This window comes from Geotrypetes seraphini, chromosome 8 (genome assembly GCF_902459505.1).
Source record: "Geotrypetes seraphini chromosome 8, aGeoSer1.1, whole genome shotgun sequence".
Taxonomy (NCBI): domain Eukaryota; kingdom Metazoa; phylum Chordata; class Amphibia; order Gymnophiona; family Dermophiidae; genus Geotrypetes; species Geotrypetes seraphini.
In genome coordinates this window covers 33,533,740-33,555,340 of record NC_047091.1, presented here as the reverse complement: position 1 = coordinate 33,555,340, position 21,601 = coordinate 33,533,740, and the positions used below count along the sequence as shown (strand labels likewise).

Sequence of the window (21,601 nt, the reverse complement as noted above, 5' to 3'; positions counted from 1 at the left end):
AGTTGCGCCAGCCCTGCCTGGTAGAGTTTCCGCTGCAACTCTGCTGCTGGAAGAACCCCTAGACCCGGAACATAGAGGGCCGGGTTCTCTAATATCGCCGGTAAAATCCGAGGAGTCGCTGTAGCGGCCGTAAATCCAACATTTAAAAAAAAAAAAAAAGGATGAGCCATTCTCAAAGAACCATGCATGCAAATGAGGTTTGCGGAGGGTCGCCAAATTTACATGAGATCAGTCGCTTGTGATAGCGATCGGCATATGCGCAGAATAGTCCACGGAGAGAGGCATGGTGGATAGGAGGGGTAGAGAACTACCAGCAAACGCTATGCCATTGTGTCAATCATAGGCGTATCAGTGCTATTGGATGAAGGGAGGGGAGGCGCAACCATCAGCTTTCAACAAGTGCGTATAAGACATGCCTTTAATATACGAAGTCGAGACGTGTGCTTTTGAGATTTTTCCCCTATCACTATATTACTATACTTTATATGAATAGCGTGTTTAAAATGTTTATCATGAGCCAAAGCCAGAAACACGCCTGAGATGCGCTTTTCACAGTTCTGGTACCCCTGGACCAACTGGTAATTATGGTCATTAAAAGCCAGCGCTTCATTTGGAGAATCACCCGGCGACGATAGAGAATCGTCCGGAGTGCTTGTTTAAATATTAAATGAGTCCATTACTACCATTTTAATAGTGGTGACCTCGTTGTACGACACTTGCATGGCAGAGTCGGAGGCTGCTAGGAAGCTCGGAAAAGACCAATGTGAGCTGTCCTGATAAATCGGGTGGCAAAACGATAACCAGCTCCAGCTGGTTTAGCCTGCTTAGTGCATAGTTAAAGGCACGGTAAGTTTTGAAAATCCGGCCCATACAACTTTTAGTAGGAAGAGTACACCCTCTAGGCCAGGGGTCTCAAACTCACAGCCTGCCAGGTACTATTTTGAGGCCCTCGGTATGTTTATCGTAATCACAAAAGTAAAATAAAACAGTTTCTCGATCATGTGTGTCTTTAGCTATAAATGACAATATTATTATTAAGACTTAGCCAAAAGGAAAGATTTATAAGCTATAAAGAGTTTTACCTCATGCAAAATTGTCATTTCTTGAATAAGACATTAACTATTTTTTCTGAGGCCCTCCAAGTACCGAGAAATCCAAAATGTGGCCCTGCAAAGGGTTTGCGTTGGAGACCACTGCACTTTGCATTTCTGGACAGACAGGCCCATCCTCCAGTACTTCAAACATATTCAGCAGATGCAGAGACTCCAGAATCATCCTCATTCAACATGACAGAAGACTGTGGTGTCTTCCTACATTTAACTGGTAACTCATTTAAATGGAATGAAAGGCGTGCATGCTAATTACAGTTCTCAGGGCACACACTCTAGTTGCTTACGAGCGAAGTAACTACAACAAGGAAGTAGTGAGAAAGAATTTCCCCAGCTGACTTTTACATACTAGTGCCATTTCTGCATCTGTCCAAGATAAGCTGGCAATTGCCCCATCTTTTCATTTTCCAGTGAAGGCCGCTTCCTGTTACAAACCCCCCCCCCCCCCCAAAACTAAACCACAGCAGAACTCAGCACTCCCCACCAAGCAAAGACCATCGCTAAAGTCCAATGTCTGAACAAAGCCTCCGAATGAGGCAGCATAAAGTATATAATGGAGCGGATAGGAATGGATTCTCACGCAGTTATTTAACTCCAGGAACTTGGGACAAACTCAGAGTTGTTCAGATTTATTTGCATATTCACCGATGTGAAGGACAAGATAAGGAAAATTACAGAATACTTTTGAATATAGAGGTGTGATGGAGCCAAGACAACCCATAAGCCACACAAATCTGAACTGGATGAGGTTGTACTTCTGGAAAGATAATGGTGGGGGATCCAGAAAAGGACTCCCTGAATGGGGTCTGCACCAAAAGCCCTGTGAGATGTCCTTTGTCAGATGGAGGGGAGATATGACACTTCACAGAAATAAATTCCTCACATTAGGCAAGGTTCATATGTGTGTGGGGGGGGGGGGAGTTCTACTGGGAAGAATTAGGAGTAACAAGAACTGGTTATGGGAACTTGGAATAGCCTCATAGATGGGGAGGCAAGAAAAAAAGCATAAGAACTTAAGCATTGTCATATTGGGACAGACCGAAGGTCCATCAAGCCCAGTATCTTATTTCCAACAGTGGCCAACCCAGGTCCCAAGTACCTGGCAGAGACCCGAAGAGTAGCAACATTCCAGAGTTGAGATTGTGATGTCATAATGCCTCATTCCACCAATGCCTAACAGCCAAACTCATCGGTGATGTCACAATGGCTTGATTGTCCTAGACTTGGCTCACATAAGAACAAAAGACTAGCCATACAGGGTCAGAACAATGGTCCATCTAGCCCAGTATCCTGCTTCCAGTGGTCAACCTGGTTCACAAGTACCTGACAACAGTGACAAGATCCCAAAAGAGTAAAATAGATTTTATGCTTCTTATCTTAGAAATAAAGCAATGGATTTTCCCAAGTTCATCTTAATAATGGCTTATGGACTATTGTTTATTTATGTCGAACTTACTATACTACCTTTAACTATGGTAGTAGATCAAGACAGAGTACAATTTACAACTTAAAATAATGGGAAGGAACCACAAATCTTGATAGGATAGAACCAGCCATACTAAGGGCACACGCATGCAAACATAACATAGAAACCCAAAAGGGAAAAGGGAATTTTAATAAAGAGATTCCAATTTTAGGAAATTAACCAAACTTTTTTTTTTTTTTTTAACCCTGCTAAGCTAACTGATTTTGCCACATTCTCTAGCAATGACAGAATTCAAGAAAACCTGGAGATAAGCTCGGGACTGAGTTCTGAAAGTGACAGGGTTGAACAGACAGGGGGCACTGGGTAGAATTAAATTGGGGGAAAAATCCTGAGTAGCTGCCAATGAAGACTTCAGAAGGCCAATTCTACATATAATTTTGGCGCCCATATTTACGCACCCCCTCCCACACATAAATTTATAGAATGCTACAACGTATGCACAAATGTGTACACTTAATCGTGAAAGTGCAGCGGGGATCTTCTTAATTCTGTTGCTGTGCACCTAAATGGTTTTAGCGTAAAAGAGGAAGGGGCGTATATGTGGGAGGAACATGGGCGGGGGCTCCCACTTACATGCGCAACTTACAACATACTGTAAGTTATGTGTGGCCCTGACACACTTATGCAGCTGTAGTTATACCAAGTCTATGGCTGGCGTAACTGCCAGCACGTGAATTTTAGGAGCGCTGATACTGGCGTATGCCAGCGTTCTATAATGGAACTTGGGTGTCCAGATGATATTTCAAAATAACCTCTCACCACATGTTCTTGGGACACCTACATTACGGCTGTAAACTGGATCTACATTCACAGGACGGGGTTAATCTAGTCCAGTGGTCTCAAACTCGCGGCCTGCCAGGTACTATTTTGAGGCCCTCGGTATGTTTATCATAATCATAAAAGTAAAATAAAACAGTTTCTTGATCAAATGTCTCTTTAGCTAGAAATGACAATATTATTATTAAGACTTAGCCAAAAGGAAAGATTTATAAACTATAAAGAGTTTTACCTCATGGTAGAAGTTCAACATATTTTTTTTTGGGGGGGTGGGGTGCTGCCGATTGCATGATGGGAGCACTTGTCCTGCCATTGTGATGTAAAAAAAAAAAAGTTTTCATATTTTGCCCCTCCCCTTCCCTTATGACGTGTGCCTATGATGCGCTCCTATAAGGCACGCCTATGATTGACGCACATGCGCACATCCATTGTCTCTTTCTGTGGATTATTCTGCATACGTGTCCATTGCTTTCACCAGTGACTGATTGGATGGGATTTCTGCAGGCCTCCGCGATCCTTATTTGCATGCACAGTTATTTGAACATCGATCATCATTTTCAAATCGGACAATATACCGGTACCACAGCGACCCACAGAATTGTAATGGCGATTTTAGAGCGTCTGGGCCTCAGTGCCCTGTGTGGTCTTGCACCCTGCGCTACCCTTCGGTGGTTCTGGGGGGCACAGCCCAATTGTTTGCAAACATGTTGATGTGTGCCAATGACTGACATGCCGACAAGTCAGCATTGGCTTTCTTTTGTGCTCCCTCCCACTTCACCCTTCAAATTTTCAGTAATGCCATAGGCTCTGTGGTGATGACAGAGGAGAATGGGCTGCAAGAGGGGTAGGAATTCAGCCCCGTGGAAAGGCACCTGCCTTCAGCTTCTCCAACTCTCTTTTGTTGGGTTCCAACTGTTGATTTTGCTCCCTTCCATTCTTCCACTGAACAATCCCAATGGCTGAGCCCCTCCCTCACATTATGGTACAGTACACCAGAGCAATTTCATCTCTGACGAGATAATCGGACAGCCCTGCTAAAGCTGAATGTGCCTGTCGGGAGAAATTCTTCCTAACTGAGGTGTTGCACAATACTGTTCATTGCTGGCCCTGTTCAGTTCTTCTGTCCTCTGCAGAATGTGTCAAGACAGCTGAGTCTCAGAGAGATCAAGCAGCAGCTCCTGCAGGGGATGAAAGAGTCAAACCCCCCATACGGTTCCTTGCGTCAATTCTAGAAGCAAAATATCTTCATTCATTCCATTCCTTGGTCATCTCCGCCCTAGACTACTGTAATTCCTTTACTATGAAAATTCCCCCAAAAGAGACTAGGAGATTACAAATTATTCTAAATGCTGCCGTAAAAATTATCGTCAGTAGCTTGACCATGTCACACCTCTTTTGAAAAAGGCCCACTGGTTGCCCATCGCCCACAGAATCACATTTAAAATTCTCTTTATTGCGTTCAACATTCAGGCCAATCACTCTCCTTCATTTATTGACAGACTTCTAATCCCGTACTTTACGATCATCTCAGCAACATTTTCTTACGGTTCCATTTGTTTGTCAGTTATTTTATGAGACAACTCACAAAACTATTTATTCTATAGTCGCTCCCACTCTATGGAATGCCCTCCCCTTACCATTAAGACTGAAAACCACCTCTAATCATTTTGAAACTAACCTTAAAACCTCTCTCTTTTCGATTGTAAACCCTCCCCTTTTTTCCCTTTTGTACCATGTCGTGACAATTCAAATTCACATATATATATGTTTGTTTTAAAAATTGTTTTATATTGTAAAGTGCTTTGGCATTAAAGCAGTATATCAAACCCTAATAAACTTGAAACTTTGAGATTTGAGTTTTAATTACTGAATGGGCTACTGCATGTACCCTGCACAAATAGATAATGGCAAAAAGCTGATTTACCTGGGCTAGTTTTGTTTTTTATTTATTATTTATTTATCATTTATTCATATTTGAACAAAATACATGATTGAACAAAAACAAAAGTCTTATCACATTAGCAAAAAAAAATTAAAAAAAATTATAAACAAATTAGCAATTTCAAACATTTATCAAGACTCTTCCATAATCCTCACTATGGAGAGACAATTCCACAATCAGAAGGAATGATTCTTTAACGGAACAATTTCTAAAAAAAGGTATTGGCACATCCCCATTTATAATATGGACTAGCATAATAGGACTTACTTGGTAACCCCCTTCCCCTCTAGGAAAAATTGTAGTTGGGAGGGATCATAAGAGGTTTTTTTTTTAAGTTCAAATCTGTTTATTGGAATTATAGGTCAGTGAGCAACAATACAGAAAAAGAAAACAATACTTATACATACATGCTTAACTCTGCATCAGCAATGAGCAAATTCAGCATAGCTAATGCATCAGACTAAACACATCAAAATGATTGAAACTGAACCAGAAGATGTGAATTAGAGAATGACACGGTGACAAAATTCATCACCGTTCCCATCCCCGCGGATAATCGCGGGAAATAATCCCATGTCATTTTCTAGTGTCTATTTCAACCTCAGTCCTTCTACACCAGCATTCTTCAAAGCAAAGCTTGCGGGTCAGTGAGCAGGAGTCCTCCACCCACAGTCTCACCAATAGAGGGTGCTGTTTTACTGTCACATTTTTCAATTGTGAGGGACAGGCAAGTTCTGCAGGACTCCAGGGAACATACCTGTCCTTAGCGACTGAAAATATTCCACCCCCTAGTGGTAGCAATGCAGCTGGAGGACACCTGCTCAGCTTAGAGGGAACAGTGGTTGTGACCATTCATACTCTGATTCTTCCCTCTCTCCTTAAAGAATGACATGAAGATGGTTTCCTGCGGTTATCCGCGGGGACGTGAACGGTGATAAATTTTGTCACCGTGTCATTCTCTAATGTGAATGATAGGTTAAGATGGAATAACTTACAAATATTGGTATTCCGGAAGGACATGAAGGTAAAAACATGATAACTTTTCTGGAAAAAAACAATCCCTGAGCTACTTCATTTGGAATTTACATAAGAGTTTTGATCTAAATAGATCAAACATTTGCAAGGGTAACTAAGTTGAAATTTTGCTCCCAACACTTTCATGGTATCCTGCAACTCCAGGAACCTTTTTCTTCTTGTTTGTGTGGTTCTGGAAACATCTGAAAACATCGAAAATTTTACTTTTCAGTATAGAAACTTCTTTCAATCTAAAGAAAAGGCAAAGAAACGCTTCCTTATCTTGGGGAGAAAAGGTCTCTGGCCAAAAAACCAGGCTACAATCAAAAGCTCAAAAAGGCCACCTACCACCAAAAATCCATAGAAAGTTGAAAAAAAATCCTAGGAGGTAAATCAGTGCAGTTTGTTTTCGATCGGAGGTTAGTTTCTCCTGATGCAGCGGATTGAGCGAAACAAGGACCTGCAAGTTCTCTTGTTGGGAATGCTTGGGAGACAGTTTTAGCAGATGAAGACAGTCCAGTCCTGCATGTGGATTGCAATCATCAGCTGGACGGACTTGGGATCACTGCACAGCAACATTAAAGCGAAGTCCCGTTGTTTTTGTGAGATCAGCATTTTAATTGTTCTAACACCCAGTGACTTTTGATTTTCCTCCTAGGATTCTTTCCAACTTTCTATAGCAAGGGTGTCAAAGTCCCTCCTTGAGGGCGCAATCCAATCGGGTTTTCAGGATTTCCCCAATGAATATGCATGAAATCTATTAGCATACAATGAAAGCAGTACATGCAAATAGACCTCATGCATATTCATTGGGGAAATTCTGAAAATCTGACTGGATTGCGGCTCTCGAGGAGGGACTTTGACACCCCTGTTGTATAGATTTTTGGTGGTGGGTGGCCTTTTTGAGCTTTTGAATGTAGCCTGTTTTTTTGGCCAGAGACCTTTTCTCCCCTAGAAGCAGTGGGGAGTTTTTTCTCACTGGTTTAGTTTCCGGAGCGGATCTTTGATATTAATTTAAAACTCTTTTGCAAAGTCATTGGCTTCATGAGTTCTATCCTTTTGGATCTTGAGGTCCATTTAGTAATATTGTAGTTTTGCTCAATTGTCCATGTAGAGACGCTTTGTTGAAACGTTTGTTACCCTGACACATACAACATTCTGCAGATTAAGGGGTTCATTTTCAAAGCAGTTAGATCAGGGGTGGACAACTCCGGTCCTCGAGGGCCAGAATCCAGTTGGGTTTTCAGGATTTCCCCAATGAATATGTATTGAAAGCAGTGCATGCAAATAGATCTCATGCATATTCATTGGGGAAATCCTGAAAAACCTGACTTATTCCTGCTTTTGAGGATCGGAGTTGCTCACTCCTGAGTTAGACACACAGGCCCTGATTCTGTAAAGGCGCCTCCACAATTTCATGGATGCACACTGGGAAAACGGCATGGGTGTGGAATGGGCGTGGTTTCAATATGGGTGTCCTTTGATTCATTTACATAACGCTGAGCGACCTAGGGCATCCATTTCATGCTTACATTGTAGGCGAATGAAAACCAGGTCTACTTTTGAGGTTAGTTTGGACGTCAGTGCTGAGCGCCGCTGAGCACGATTCTACAAGGAATGCCTATCTTGGACATCCAAACGGCGCCTAGCTTTAGACACTTTTTGCAGAATCAGGGCCACAAAGTACCATAGTAACCTTGAGTTAATCTCTTCATAAAAGTGGTTAATAAATCCAGCTACATAAATAAATAAATAAATAAATAAGTGCTTTGAAAACAGGTTCCAAAGCCTCTTTTTGTTTGGTGTTTTTCTTCTTTTTAACTGACATGACAGGGATTACATAGCTCATGCCTCCAGCCCCCTACTCAGTGCTCCAACGACTTGGTCTCCAAAATGCAGCAAGGAGAACTCACGTTGCTGCTTCTTGTTTTTATTTGAGAAGAAGAAAATGGACCCGTAGATGAGGAAAGGAAATGCCCTGCAGGGGACAGGGTGTACCACACAAATAATTTAAAATAAGAAAGGCATTCTCTGAACTGCGTAGGTGGGGGGGAGGTGAAGAACTTCTGGAGAGAGAACAAGGAGAGGAGAAGGGAGGTGACGGAGGAAGCATGAGTGAAGAGGGTGTGTGTTGACAGCTGTATTACACCATGTAGGCGGCCCAAAGAAAAAAAATACCAATTTCCTGTAATTGGTGGAAGGTGTTCCTGCACCCTCAGATTAGTCATCAAAAGATTGTTCTCTTTAATTTTGCCTCACATCACCATACCTTTCTTTTATTTATATTTTGGTAAGATACGCCTGACATGATAAAGCAATTAAATTGAAGGGTGAAGGAACAAGGAACTCATTTGCTCCAAAATCTTTATGTAGACCTTAGATTGGTACCTGTGTAACACCTGAACCCATGTGTACGTTCAGTGGAGGGGATTTGCTTTAAACAGGGAACCTAAGAATGAAAAAAAGCTTCGGGGGTAAAATTTTATTTACGAGGGTCAGTATTTTTTAAATGCCAACTGAGTGGTGGTGAATCGATCTTGTAGTCCATCAAAAATTACAAAGATTAGGGGACACTCGGTGGAGTTACAGGTAGATACTTTTCAAATCAATAGGAGGAAATATTTTTTTCATTCAACGAATAGTTAAGCTCTGGAATTTGTTGCCATAGGATGTGGTAACAGCGGTTACTGAGGCGGGTTTAAGAAAAAGTTTAAACAAATTCCTGGAGGAAAAATCCATAGTCTCCAATTGAGAGAGACATGAACGAAGCCACTGCTTGCCCTGGGATCGGTAGCATGGAATCTTGCAACTTTTTGGGGTTCTGGAATCTTGCGACACTTTGGGGTTCCGGAATTGTGCGACTGTTGGGATTCTGCCAGGTACCTGTGCCCTGGATTGGCCACTGTGGAAACAGGATACTGGGCTAGATACATCCATTATGGCTATTCTTATGTTCTTATGATGCAGGTTTTCTATATCCAGATATTTGGCACTGGCCTATTTTGAAATCCTGTCCTCTTGCCCACTTAAACTATGCTGAATTGGCCTGCTGTGGTATCCATTGGCACTTAACGCATAGTACTGATGGATCTCTGCTCTGACTACAGTGCAACTGTCTGGGCAGATCCAGGAGTTATGTGGGCACCAATGAGATTCACTCCCGATGCCCATATTGTCTACTGGCAAGTTGGGCCACTGAAAAAGAGCTTAAGAGTTGCCATACTTGGACAGTTGCATAGTTATGGCTTTGACTTTTGGCACCCTTTAGAGATTGGCGCATAGTGCCAGGATTAAGAACATAAAAACATAAGCTATGCCTCTGCTGGGTCAGACCTGAGTTCCATCGTGCCCAGCAGTCCGCTCACGCGGCAGCCCAACAGGTCCAGGACCTGTGCAGTAATCCTCTATCTATACCCCTCTATCCCCTTTTTCAGCAGGAAATTGTCCAATCCTTTCTTGAACCCCAGTACCGTTCTCTGCCCTATTACGCCCTCTGGAAGCGCATTCCAGGTGTCCACCACACGTTGGGTAAAGAAGAACTTCCTAGCATTCGTTTTGAATCTGTCCCCTTTCAACTTTTCTGAATGCCCTCTTGTTCTTTTATTTGTTGAAAGTTTGAAGAATCTGTCCCTCTCTACTCTCTCTATGCCCTTCATGATCTTGTAAGTCTCTATCATATCCCTTCTAAGTCTCCTCTTTTCCAGGGAAAAGAGACCCAATTTCTCCAATCTCTCAGCGTATGAAAGGTTTTCCATCTCCTTTATCAGACGTGTCGCTCTCCTCTGAACCCTCTCGAGTAACACCATGTCCTTCTTAAGATACGGCGACCAATATTGGACGCAGTACTCCAGATGCAGACGCACCATCGCCCAATACAATGGCAGGATAACTTCTTTCGTTCTGGTTGTAATACCCTTATTGATTATGCCTAGCATTCTGTTTGCCTTCTTAGCGGCCGCTGCGCACTGTGCCGTCGGCTTCATTGTCGTGTCCAACATTACCCCCAAGTCTCTTTCTTGGGTACTCTCATTCAATAATATCCCTCCCATCGTATAGTTGTACTTCGGGTTTCTGCTTCTCACATGTAATACTTTACATTTCTCAACGTTGAACTTCATCTGCCATCTCGTCACCCATTCCCCTAGTTTGTTCAAGTCCCTTTGCAATTCTTCGCAGTCCTCTTTAGTCCGAGCTCCACTAAATAGTTTGGTGTCGTCTGCAAATTTTATTATTTCGCACTTCGTCCCTATTTCTAGATCATTTATGAATATATTAAATAGCAGCGGCCCGAGAACCAAGCCCTGTGGGACCCCACTCGTGACCCTCCCCCAGTCCGAGTAGTGGCCCTTCACTCCTACCCTCTGTTTCCTACCTGCCAATCAGTTTCTGATCCATCTATGTACGTCTCCTTCCACCCCATGGTTCTTCAGTTTCTGGAGTAGGCATTCATGGGGCACCTTGTCAAAGGCATTTTGGAAATCTAGATATATGATGTCTATGGGGTCTCCTTTGTCCATCCGTTTGCACTTGACCTCGGGCATGAGGAGCTGCACCAGCTAAAACCAGGTGTAAATCCCAGCACACAAGTTGGGAGTGAACCCCTGAATTCTAAAACACTACTTGCATCTTAAAGGAACGCCCCTGGCCACACCCCTTGGCAGAACCATCCAGAAACACTATCAATGGGTACCCGAAAGTGTGTTTTCACGCAGATCTGCTGTTCCTGCCTTGTTTCTGTGCCTTTCATCCATTTGAACGCATTTTTTCACGCCCAAAAATCTAGTAGGGTATTGATTTATAAGCACAGTAGGTGAGCCCCTTTCTGGAGCTAGTTTTGGTTGATGGAGTTTCGTCAGCCGGAAGCCTGAAGTCATAATGCCATTATACAGAACCATGGTGAGACCTCATTTGGAATATTGTGTGCAATTCTGGAGGCCACAGTACCGAAAAGATGTGCTGAGAGTAGAGTCGGTGCAACGGATGGCCACCAGGATGGTCTCGGGGCTCAAGGATCTATCGTACGAGGAAAGGCTGAAAAATTTGCGGCTGTACTCACTCGAGGAACGTAGGGAGAGAGGAGACATGATCAAGACGTTTAAGTATATTACCGTATCGAGATGGAATAAGAGATTCTCTTTCTCAAAGGGCCCTCAGCCACAAGAGGGCATCCGCTCAAACTCAGGGGCGGGAAATTTCATGGCAACACCAGGAAATATTTCTTCACTGAGAGAGTGGTTGATCCTTGGAACGAGCAGGTGATCGAGGCAAACAACGTGCAAGAATTTAAGAGCAAATGGAATGCCCAGTGGGATCCCTTAGAGGGTTAAGCCAAGGGAACCTGTCACCAGGAGTGGGATCCCTAGGATAGTAGACTTGGGGGTGGGTCAGTAGAGTGGGCAGACCTGATGGGCTATGGACCTTATCTGCCGTCATCCTCTATGTTTCTATGTTTCTATGGTGATTTTTTCCTACTACCCCTGTCTGAGTATTTTGTTTTTTACATATCTTAGATCAGGGGTGTCAAAGTCCCTCCTCGAGGGCTGCAATCCAGTTGGGTTTTCAGGATTCCCCCCATGAATATGCATGAGATCTATTTGCATGCGCTGCTTTCATTGAATGCTAATAGAGCTCATGCATATTCATTGGGGAAATCCTGAAAACCCGACTGGAATACAGCTCTTGAGGAGGGACTTTGGCACCCCTGATTTAAAGGGTTACAAGATGTCTGGGAAAACCCAGAAATGTCCTCTTTGTAGAGGAGCTTTCCAAAACTCTTCATATGCCTGGTTTTGGAGCGCCTCGGTGAACTCCAGCTGCATACGGAGGGCCTCTGAGCACACGGGGATGATGTCACACACATCTGCGCACTCTCCAGGCCCTCCAGACGTGACCCGAGCTCATTGCAGAAGAGAGGGAGCTGGCTGGGGGCAGAACTGGGGAGGGCTGGAGACGGAACGGTAGGGCGGGGTTATGTGTCCGAGGTTTTCCTTTGTAAAACATGGTAACTCTAACCATTTAAGGTGGCAGTCTCCAACCTTTTTCATGTAAAGGGCCGAGGTGTGAATATGAGAAAGCTACTAATTTTGTAAACCACCCTGACCTGCTTGTTCAGACTGCGTATTAAACATAAAAAATTCATATTCACATTAGATATATTTTTAAAATTCGCTTTATTTTGGATTGTCAACAGTAGCAAATTCTGGAAACGGGACACCCAAGTCACAGACTAAAGAGATTGTTTGCCAAGTTACATCCTAAGGGCTGTAGTCTCATTTTGAATACCCTGCAAGTGCTGTAGTCTGCGACTGGTGAGTTTTGCGCATTGGGGGGTGGGGGGAGGTGAGCTTGGGATGGGTTATTGGATGGGGTGTGGTGGGTGCAAGGGAGATCATACTGTAGTTAGCTTTGGGAACCATGTGCTCTCCTGGGCTGGGATTATTTTGGATTGGGGGTGGTAAATTGGAGCTGGGGGGGTGTTTGCTTCTGACCTTGAGGGGGTTTTGTGGTGGGTCATCTTGTATTGTTGTGGAGTAAGGGTTCGGGGATTATCAGAACACAGATCACCGAGCCTCTTGTTGTGGTAGGCTTGCTGGAGCTGGGATGCATCCTATGGGTGAGAGGTGATTGGGGAGGTGTGGGTGGACGTGGGGGGGGGGATGTTGTATTTTGTTGTGCCATGTTTTTTATTGACAAATTAATAAAATATTTCAACACTAAAGAGATTGTTTGCAGTTACTATATCAAGTGAAATTAATGTGTTCACATGATTTGACGCGCATTCTAGCCAACTGTTTGAGGGCCACCATAGAGAACTTCAGAGTCCACCGATTTAAGGTAATTTTTTAAAAGCAATAGGGGGCCTGTTCACTAAAGTGCAGGATGTTTTCAGACATAGCATGCTTTAACAGCAAACAATGACACACGCATTATCAAAAAGATGTGCGGAGAGTTGAGTCGGTTCAGCGAATGGCCACCAGGATGGTCTCAGGACTCAAGGATCTCCCGTATGAGGAACGGCTGGGTAAGTTGCAGCTGTACTCACTCGAGGAACGCAGAGAGAGGGGAGACACGATCGAGACGTTCAAATATGTCACAGGCCGTATCGAGGTGGAAGAGGATCTCTTTTTCCTTAAAGGACCCACGGCAACAAGAGGGCATCCATTGAAAATCAGGGATGGGAAATTTCATGGCGACACCAGAAAATATTTCTTCACCGAAAGGGTGGTCGATTGCTGGAATAATTTTCCACAACAGGTAATTGAGGCAAGCAGCGTGCCAGATTTTAAGAAGAGATGGGATTGACAGTGGGATCTCTTCATGGAGGTAGTTAGGGGGTGGGCCATTAGTGTGGGCAGACTAGATGGGCAATGGCCCTTTTCTGCCGTCATGTTCTATGTGTCTATGTTTCTATGGGACATGCAAAGGCTGGACAATAACTGTTGCAGACGCATAAAAGTTCTTATCTGTGTGTTAACTCTTTATTTGCATCGTTGCTCAGAAGCAACATGTGTCTTCTATGGCTCTTATGGGACATCTGCGTCTCCAAATGCCCGTTTACTTGGCACTGTTGCTCTCGTTCAACATCAAGTTACGTAAAGCGTTAATTTTCCCTAGGCTTACGTTGGTAACACCTAGAAGAGATATTTGTTAGAAATATTGGGGGTTCATCTGCCTGATGAAAATCAATCTCCAGATCATGAGCTTTTGAATGTATCAGAAATAAGTTTCAAGTTTATTTGTTCTTTGATATACCGTTTATCAAAAACATATCTAAACGGCATAGAGTAGTGTTAGAATTAAAGCTCAGTCGATCTTTTGTTTTCAAGTTTGTAGAGATCTGGAATGAACTTCCCGACTCCATTAGGCTTTTAGGCCAGCTGCAATTATTTGTACATCGCTTAGAATTTGGAATAGGTGATTAATCAAATTGTAAATAAACTTGAAACTTGAATGCCTATAAAATTAGGATTACCATATGGCTCCAGGAAAAGGAGGCTGGATTGAGACATCTGGGCTTCCATCGAAAGCAATGGAAGTAAAACCTGGATATCTCAATCCGTCCTCCATTTTCTGGAGCCATATGGTAAAAAGGAACAGGTCAAGCAAGAAAAATGCTTGAAAAATTAATTGTAAAGGAGCTTAGACCAGTGGTCCCCCAACCCTGTTCTGGAGGACCACCAGGCCAATTGGGTTTTCAGGCTAGCCCTAATGAATATGCATGAGAGAGATTAACATATAATGGAAGTGACAGGCATGCAAATCTGCTTCATGCATATTCATTAGGGCTATCCAGAAAACCCGTTTGGCCACTGGTCTAATTGAGGTGATTAATTTGTGTCAATAAATTGCTTTCTTTGCTTAGTAACCTTTCACGCCACCTTTCACCCCCTTCCCTACATTTATAAATGAACCAAGGTCAGTTCCTCAGGTGCCGTGACAGGAACCCTTTATGACTCCAATAAGTTTTTCTTTGGTGGATATTATTGGGACACTATTGTTTATTTTGGAAATTTGACAATATTTTGAACTTTTGAATTGAATTAAGTGTCAGGGGATGGGTTTTTGAGACGCCATTTTTCCCTTCTTTCCCCTCTCAATACTCACACTGAACATTTGTCTCATTGCCAGTTTTGATTGTAACTTTTGCATCGGACTATCAGGGGTGTCAAAGTCCCTCATCGAGGGCTGTAATCCAGTCGGGTTTTCAGGATTTCCCCAAATAATATGCATGAGATCTATTAGTATTCAATGAAAGCAGTGCATGCAAATAGATCTCATGCATATTCATTGGGGAAATCCTGAAAACTTTTTGACCCCTGGACTAGAAGATGTACGGGGCAGGACATATTTAGGTTATTAACCTGGTGCTGGTCACCCATAAGTTTCCTGCCTGGGGCTTTTAAAAATATTTATTAATTATTTATTATTTAACTTTTTGGCCTGTACTGATCAGTCCTATTATTAATTTTTGGGTTATTGCCGTGTTTGTTTTGAGAGGGGATTCGAAGTCTTGCCCAATTTTTGTTTTGCTTGTAATATATTAGTTTTAGCATACTTTGGTTTGTTTTTGGCCTTTTGGTACTTTAAATATGACATTCCGGACTCCGGAGTCTCGCTGCTCTGCTGAATTGCAGAAATATAAATCAAAGTGGCTCATTCTGTGAGTTGCATCCACAGGTAATAAATACACTTGAAGTAAATGTCATTTTTTGTTTTTGCAGCCAGAGCTCAGTTAAAGGCTGCAGCGTTTCATTCAGCAGCAGCATAAGTCAGGTTTTCATCACACACCTTTCAAATGACAAAAAATGTGCCTCTGGCAATTATGGTTTCGACCAAAAACCACAACTGGGAGGCTCTTCTCTGCTTAACCCTTCGAAGGCGGGAGAGGACGAGTCTTACCCTTTCTCACTCATTACACAGGCATGCACAGCTGGAACTTGGACCGTTAGGGTGCAAAATGGGCCTGCTTGAACACAAGGGTTTTGTTCATATCAAACTGACCTTTATCTGTACTTCCTTGGAGTAAAACTTGCTCAAAACAAAGCCAGGACCTTTTTTTTTTTTCTTATTGTCATGAATGATTTAATTTAGTTCTGCAGTGTCTGAGTTTGGATGTGAGGGAGGGGATATAGTGGGGTAAGGGGGTGATGGCTTGGGCTTGTGAAAGACCATAAAAACATAAGAATAGCCTTACTGGGTCAGATCAATGGTCCATCAAGCCCAGTAGTCCGTTCTCAAGGTGGCCAATCAAGGTCACTAGTACCTGGCCAAAACCCAAGGAGTAGCAACATTCCATACTACCGATCCAGGGCAAGCAGAAGCTTCCCCTATGTCTTAATAACAGACTAAGGACTTTTCCTCCAGGAACTTGTCCAAACCTTTCTTAAAACCAGCTATTCTATCCGCGTTTACCACAACCTCTGGCAATGCATTCCAGAGCTTAACTATTCTCTGAGTGAAAAAATATTTTCTCTTATTGGTTTTAAAAGTATTTCCCTGCAGTTTCATCGAGTGTCCCCCTAGTCTTTGTAATTTTTGACAGTGAAAAATCGATCCACTCTACTCCATTCAGGATTTTGTAGACTTCAATCCTATCTCCCCTCAGGGAAGGGTAATGGGAACCATGAAAAGAAGGAATACCTTTACAGAAATGCCAAGTTACTCAGTTCTAGGCTGGACACATTTGGACCAGTCCTGGTTTTGAACTGACATCCTAAAGCAGTATGGGATTTGTAGTGCCTGATCCAGCCTATTGAAATCAATACTGCGAGTTGTATAATGCACCAGGGTGGGAGTGATCAGAAATCCAGGACTGTTCCAAAATCTCCAGCCCGGAGCTGGGTAGCTTGGCCTCTCTGACCTTGGTAAAGATCAGAAGCCGAAGGCTCTCCATCTCACATCAAGTGTGTATGTGTATTTCCTATCTGTAGCACTAGCCACAGTGCACTGGAGAGGTTCATCTCCTCTCCTGATTGTAGAACAGCTATTTAAAGACTAATTTAAGAGGGGGAAAAACCTGGAGAATCTAAAAGATGTATCAGATTGAAAACAAATTGTAGAAAGGTTGGATTTTTTTTTATTTTTTTAAACACAGCACATAAGCTGTGGAATCAGTTGTTGAAGTATATGGTCAAGGTGACCATAATAGTGGGATATTCAAAGAAGACTGGAAAAGTTCACGGAGGAAAAGTCCATAAAAAATTGTTAGGTGGTCTATGGGAAATAGATTCACTTCTTGGGATCTGCAAATGCTGGTTGAACCCTTGCAGCCCCCCAACCCTCACCCGCACAAGAAACAGAAGATAACCCCCCCATGGAAAACAGAAATCAAATTTCTGTGTTTGTATAAAAGAATTAATATCATACAATAGTCACACAAAAATCCAACGTGTTTTGCTGACAGGCTGCATTGAGGGTTAATGTTGCATTTATCTTTTGTTTCGTGTGCACTATTTTTTATTGGGGAGGGGGGTCTTCTTTTATGGTGCACCAATCTCTCTTTTTCCTCAGAATCCTGCTTAGAAACAGGGTACTAGACTCAGCAGACCTTGCTCTGACTCAGTATGGCATTTCTGGTGTCGAGCTGCCTCTGTGTGAATGGATGACGGTCGACCATCTGCCTCTCAACACAATAACATTCTGTTTTCTATGTTGCCGTGAAATGAAGGGATTTTGTATCCAGTGGGCCAAAGCCTTAGAGTGATGCCTGAAGCCATTACAGAATTCAGAAGTCCGCATAAGATAGAAGTACAGGGTAAGTGGGAGGCATTATAGGGCCAGTCACATAGGGGCTGGTCTCAGCAGATGTCTAAGAAGTGGCTGAGAATCGCACACCGGTGTCCCATACAGAATCGTGTCTGCTCTAACAGAGAGACGCCTAACCCCCCTCCCCCCGATTCTCTAACAGGCGCCGGTTAGAGAATCGCGCTTGCCTGATCGAGGGATCCTTTGCCATCAGCATATCGCGGCAAGGGAATCCCCATTCAGCTGAGCCAGCAGGTTTCCCCAAAGCCACGGCTTCGAGGAGGCCTGCCGGCTCAGCTGATCGGGGATTCCCTTGCCGCGATCAGCTCAGCGGCCACGTCTATTTGAAATGTAGACCAGCATTTTTCTGGCCTACATTTCAGGCGTCTGTCACAGCCTTAGGGAGACACATAGGGCTGCTTAAGCTCATCCAAGACCACTTCTGGGTGAAACCACACCCACACCAAGCCTTGGGCGAGCTGAAGTGTCTCCCTAGACCCACAACAAATGGCTACAATGTAGGCGTCCTGCCTTGGGGTTGTTGTTTTTTTTTTTCAATGTGCGTCCCGATTGGCTGCTAGACAGCAGTAGAATGCCTAGTGCTGCCTAAAATCAGAATGCCAGTTTATAGAATCAGCCTCATATGATCCACGCTTAAAGGGGGTCAGATTAAGGGTAAATTGTATTTCTGTATAGTGGTGTAATTAGATATGAATGGGCATTGCCAGGGGCCCCCCCTAAGAATATAACATAAGAGTTGCCATACTGAGACAGACTGAAGGTTCATCAAGCCCAGTATCCTGTTTCCAACAGTGGCCAACCCAGGTCACATGGCAAGATCCCAAGGAGAAAAACAGATTTTGCGCTGTTTATTCTAGGAATAGGCAGTGGATTTCCTCACATCCATATCCATACCTTTTTTTTTAAACCCTGCTAAGCTAAGTGCTTTCACCACATTCCAGAGTTTAATTGCGCGTTGAGCGAAGAAATATTTTCTCCCATTTGTTTTAAATCCACCATTTAGTATCTTCATCGCATGGCCCCTAGTCCTAGTTCCCACACCCTTAATCCATCCATGCCTCTGGAAAATGCTACAGCTGGGCTAACTTATCCGACTTCATACCTGCAGTAAGCAGCACATGAATACCGAGGATCACTCATGAAGCAGATTACTCACCACCGGTATACTCATATTGAACATGTGATATCTCTCATAGGGATATTTGAGTAAGCTGTGCTGCCTCGGGTCAAATTTTGATCTAGTTTTCAAAGTTAAATTCACCAGTGATTTGCTTTCCAAAGGTCGCCTTTCAGGTTCTAATGGATGCTCACTTTGGCTCTTCCTTGCAAGGTAGCTTGTAACTGTGGTACTTGCTAAGTGTAGCTGAGACAGGAAAACTTCAAAATCTGAGATGCTGCTTCACCTAACTCACTGTGACTATTTTCCAATAACTTTTAGCCAATGAAGATCTAGTTCAGAAAGTGGCACTGCTTTCCGCCTTCTTGAGCCGGGGTCAGACACGGGGATGCACAAAAAACGTCATTATAATCCTGCGGGTCGCTGTGGAGCCGATTAATTGTCTGATTTAAAAACGGCGATTGATGTTCAAACCATTCCGCAAGCAAATGAGTTTCCCAGAGTTCTGCCTTTATCCCATCTGATCAGTCGTCGGAGAAAGTGACCGACCCTTGCACAGAGCCAGCAGGAGAAGCCCCGAGCAGCTGTGCAGCAGGGGGAAATCCTGAAGCGGCTTCCTGCTGCTCAGCTGTTCGGAGCAGGAAAAGCAGTTTGTTTGTTTTTAATGGACACAGATGTGCATGAGTTATACATGAACAACATCTGTGCCATTAAAAAAAAAGTCATGGTGGGTCCCCCTCCCCCCCACAAATGGCCCACACTTCCAAACTTTAAAAAAATTCGGCAGGAGGGAAGCCCACTCCCCACACATACATCCCCCCCCCCTTTAAATTAAAGAGCGGCAGGAAGGATGCCCACTCGAGTGAAATTGAGTCAAGCTATGGTAATTATGGTAAGTTCAGAAAATACAGATCATACCAAGCCTTCCCTATCTCAGTCCAAAGCAGGTCTTCCATCCTTGATTGGAGCAGTAAGACCACCTTATGCAATAAGGTATAGTTCAACTAGCTGAGTCTAATTTCATCTCATAAGTAAACTCATAAAATCATAATGCAGACCTTTATCTGTGTGCAAAGCCTGTTTTATATGGGGAAAAGGTATTTTATCAAATTGCGCAAATGCAAGCAAAAGTTAAAAAAAATGCATGCAAGGGATGTGTGCATCTATGTTTACATAATACTGCAATGTAGATGGTCCCTGGGCAGGGCAGAGATGGGGTCGTAAGTACCGGTACATATTCAGACTACATACATTAATACCTGGTTGGAGCAGATGTTAAGTGTGTGTGTCGGCATTTGTGCGCTTTTGGAATCGGATCCGGGCCCCTGTTTTATAAAGAACACGGGGGCTTATGTTGCTTCTATAAAGTCAGTTTATAATAGTGCCTTTTTAGACTTCTTACCTAGGCTCTGTTGTTATATAAAATCAAACTTGAAATATTTGTCCTTATGCAGTCAGGCTTTGGAAAACAGGAAAACCCCAGCTTCCAAGTCAAACAAAATTTAAAGCTTGCAAATAAGAAACTAGGCCAGCATTCTGGAGGAGCCTATAGAAAGCCCCCTCCCCCCCCCCCGATCTCATTTGTAAACTGTATTCCTCTTCAGTCTGACAGGCACTTTGACTTTGTCAACGCTGTCACAGAGGACCACCTGATGCCCGGATAAGAGCGCTTGGAACAGGTGATCCTCACTCACTAGGACGGTCTTCTCTCCGCAGAAGGCGGGTCTCGGACAGGTGCCTTGTTCTAGCAGGTGGTCCTACGGACAGGTGTTTCAGCTGACATACTCGGTGGAAATACCCAGCACAGAACTGAGCGTTTCAAGGCATTGCAGATGGAACGAGATCCGTTCCAACATTTCCTGATACGTGGAATGGCTCAAATGTAAAAACACAATGTCAAGCAACAATAAATAAACCAAAAAGAATGTGGATTTGCAGTTTGTCTTTCCAAGTACGACTCGAGACGCCAACGGCATCTTGCCCCCACCGAGTTGCTGGACCAGACAGTGGATGGCCAACAGAGCTCAAAACCTAACAGATCAGATCCAGAAGAAACACATTTGTAAGAAATATTACTTACTCAAACTCATGGGACATGGTTTCTGAGCGTCCTCAGCACCCAGGTAGTCAGATCCGGTGGCTGGCCTCTTCTAATGTCCGCTGAGCACGTTCATAGCCCGTGGAGACAACTGGTAGATTTATGTTGAGCCCTGTGTGTGCAGGTATTTTGCTGACAGGTAGGTTGCTTGGGCACTGCGCTGATTGGCTGAGAGCACAGGTGCCTATGAGACAGGTACATCCAGACAGGTGCAGCATTTAACCTTTTGCTTGCCAAAACATGCCTGCTGGTGGGAGTGGGATCCCAGCTGTTGAGCAGAGAGAGAGAGGGAAGAGTTGAATAAAACAGAAGTAAGCCCAAAACCAGGGGGGTTAACAGCCAAGAGAGAATGAGTGAACAAAAAGCACTGTGGACGTGTTCGTGCTTGTTGAGGTTTTAAGTGCCATGATTCAGGCTTTATTCAAATCACATCTCCTGGTCCGGCTTGGGAGAAGGTGTGGGCCAGCTGACAGCATTTAGGGGTTTGAATCCCAGCTCTGCTACCTTTTTTTTCTTCCAGACTATCCTCGCCCTTCCCAATGGCAATCGGATTTTACTAATTGTAAGAGCAGTTACCTCAGGACTGCTCGAATCGTGATCAGTTCTGTGGATATTTAAAGGCTGTTATTGAAATTCCTAAATTACCTGTATTTCCAAACAGCCTCACAAATGCTGTTTCTGTAGACTTTAGAGCACAATTCCGAAAGAAAAAAAAAAAAGGTTATATATTTTTAATTTTACTATGTTAGGATGTACATAAGAACATAAGCAATGCCTCTGCTGGGTCAGACCT

General features: G+C 43.5%; 1 protein-coding gene across 1 annotated transcript in view; it reads right to left on the bottom strand.

Moving 5' to 3' along the window:
- GRHL3 (grainyhead like transcription factor 3) overlaps nt 1–21,025 on the bottom strand; it is an 88,949-nt gene extending 67,924 nt beyond the window's left edge. The window contains exon 1 of the mRNA XM_033953596.1: nt 20,791–21,025. Coding sequence (XP_033809487.1) covers nt 20,791–20,807 — 17 coding nt within the window. The 5' untranslated portion in view covers nt 20,808–21,025. The remainder of the gene's footprint in view (nt 1–20,790) is intronic.
- Between the last annotated feature and the right edge of the window lie 576 nt (nt 21,026–21,601).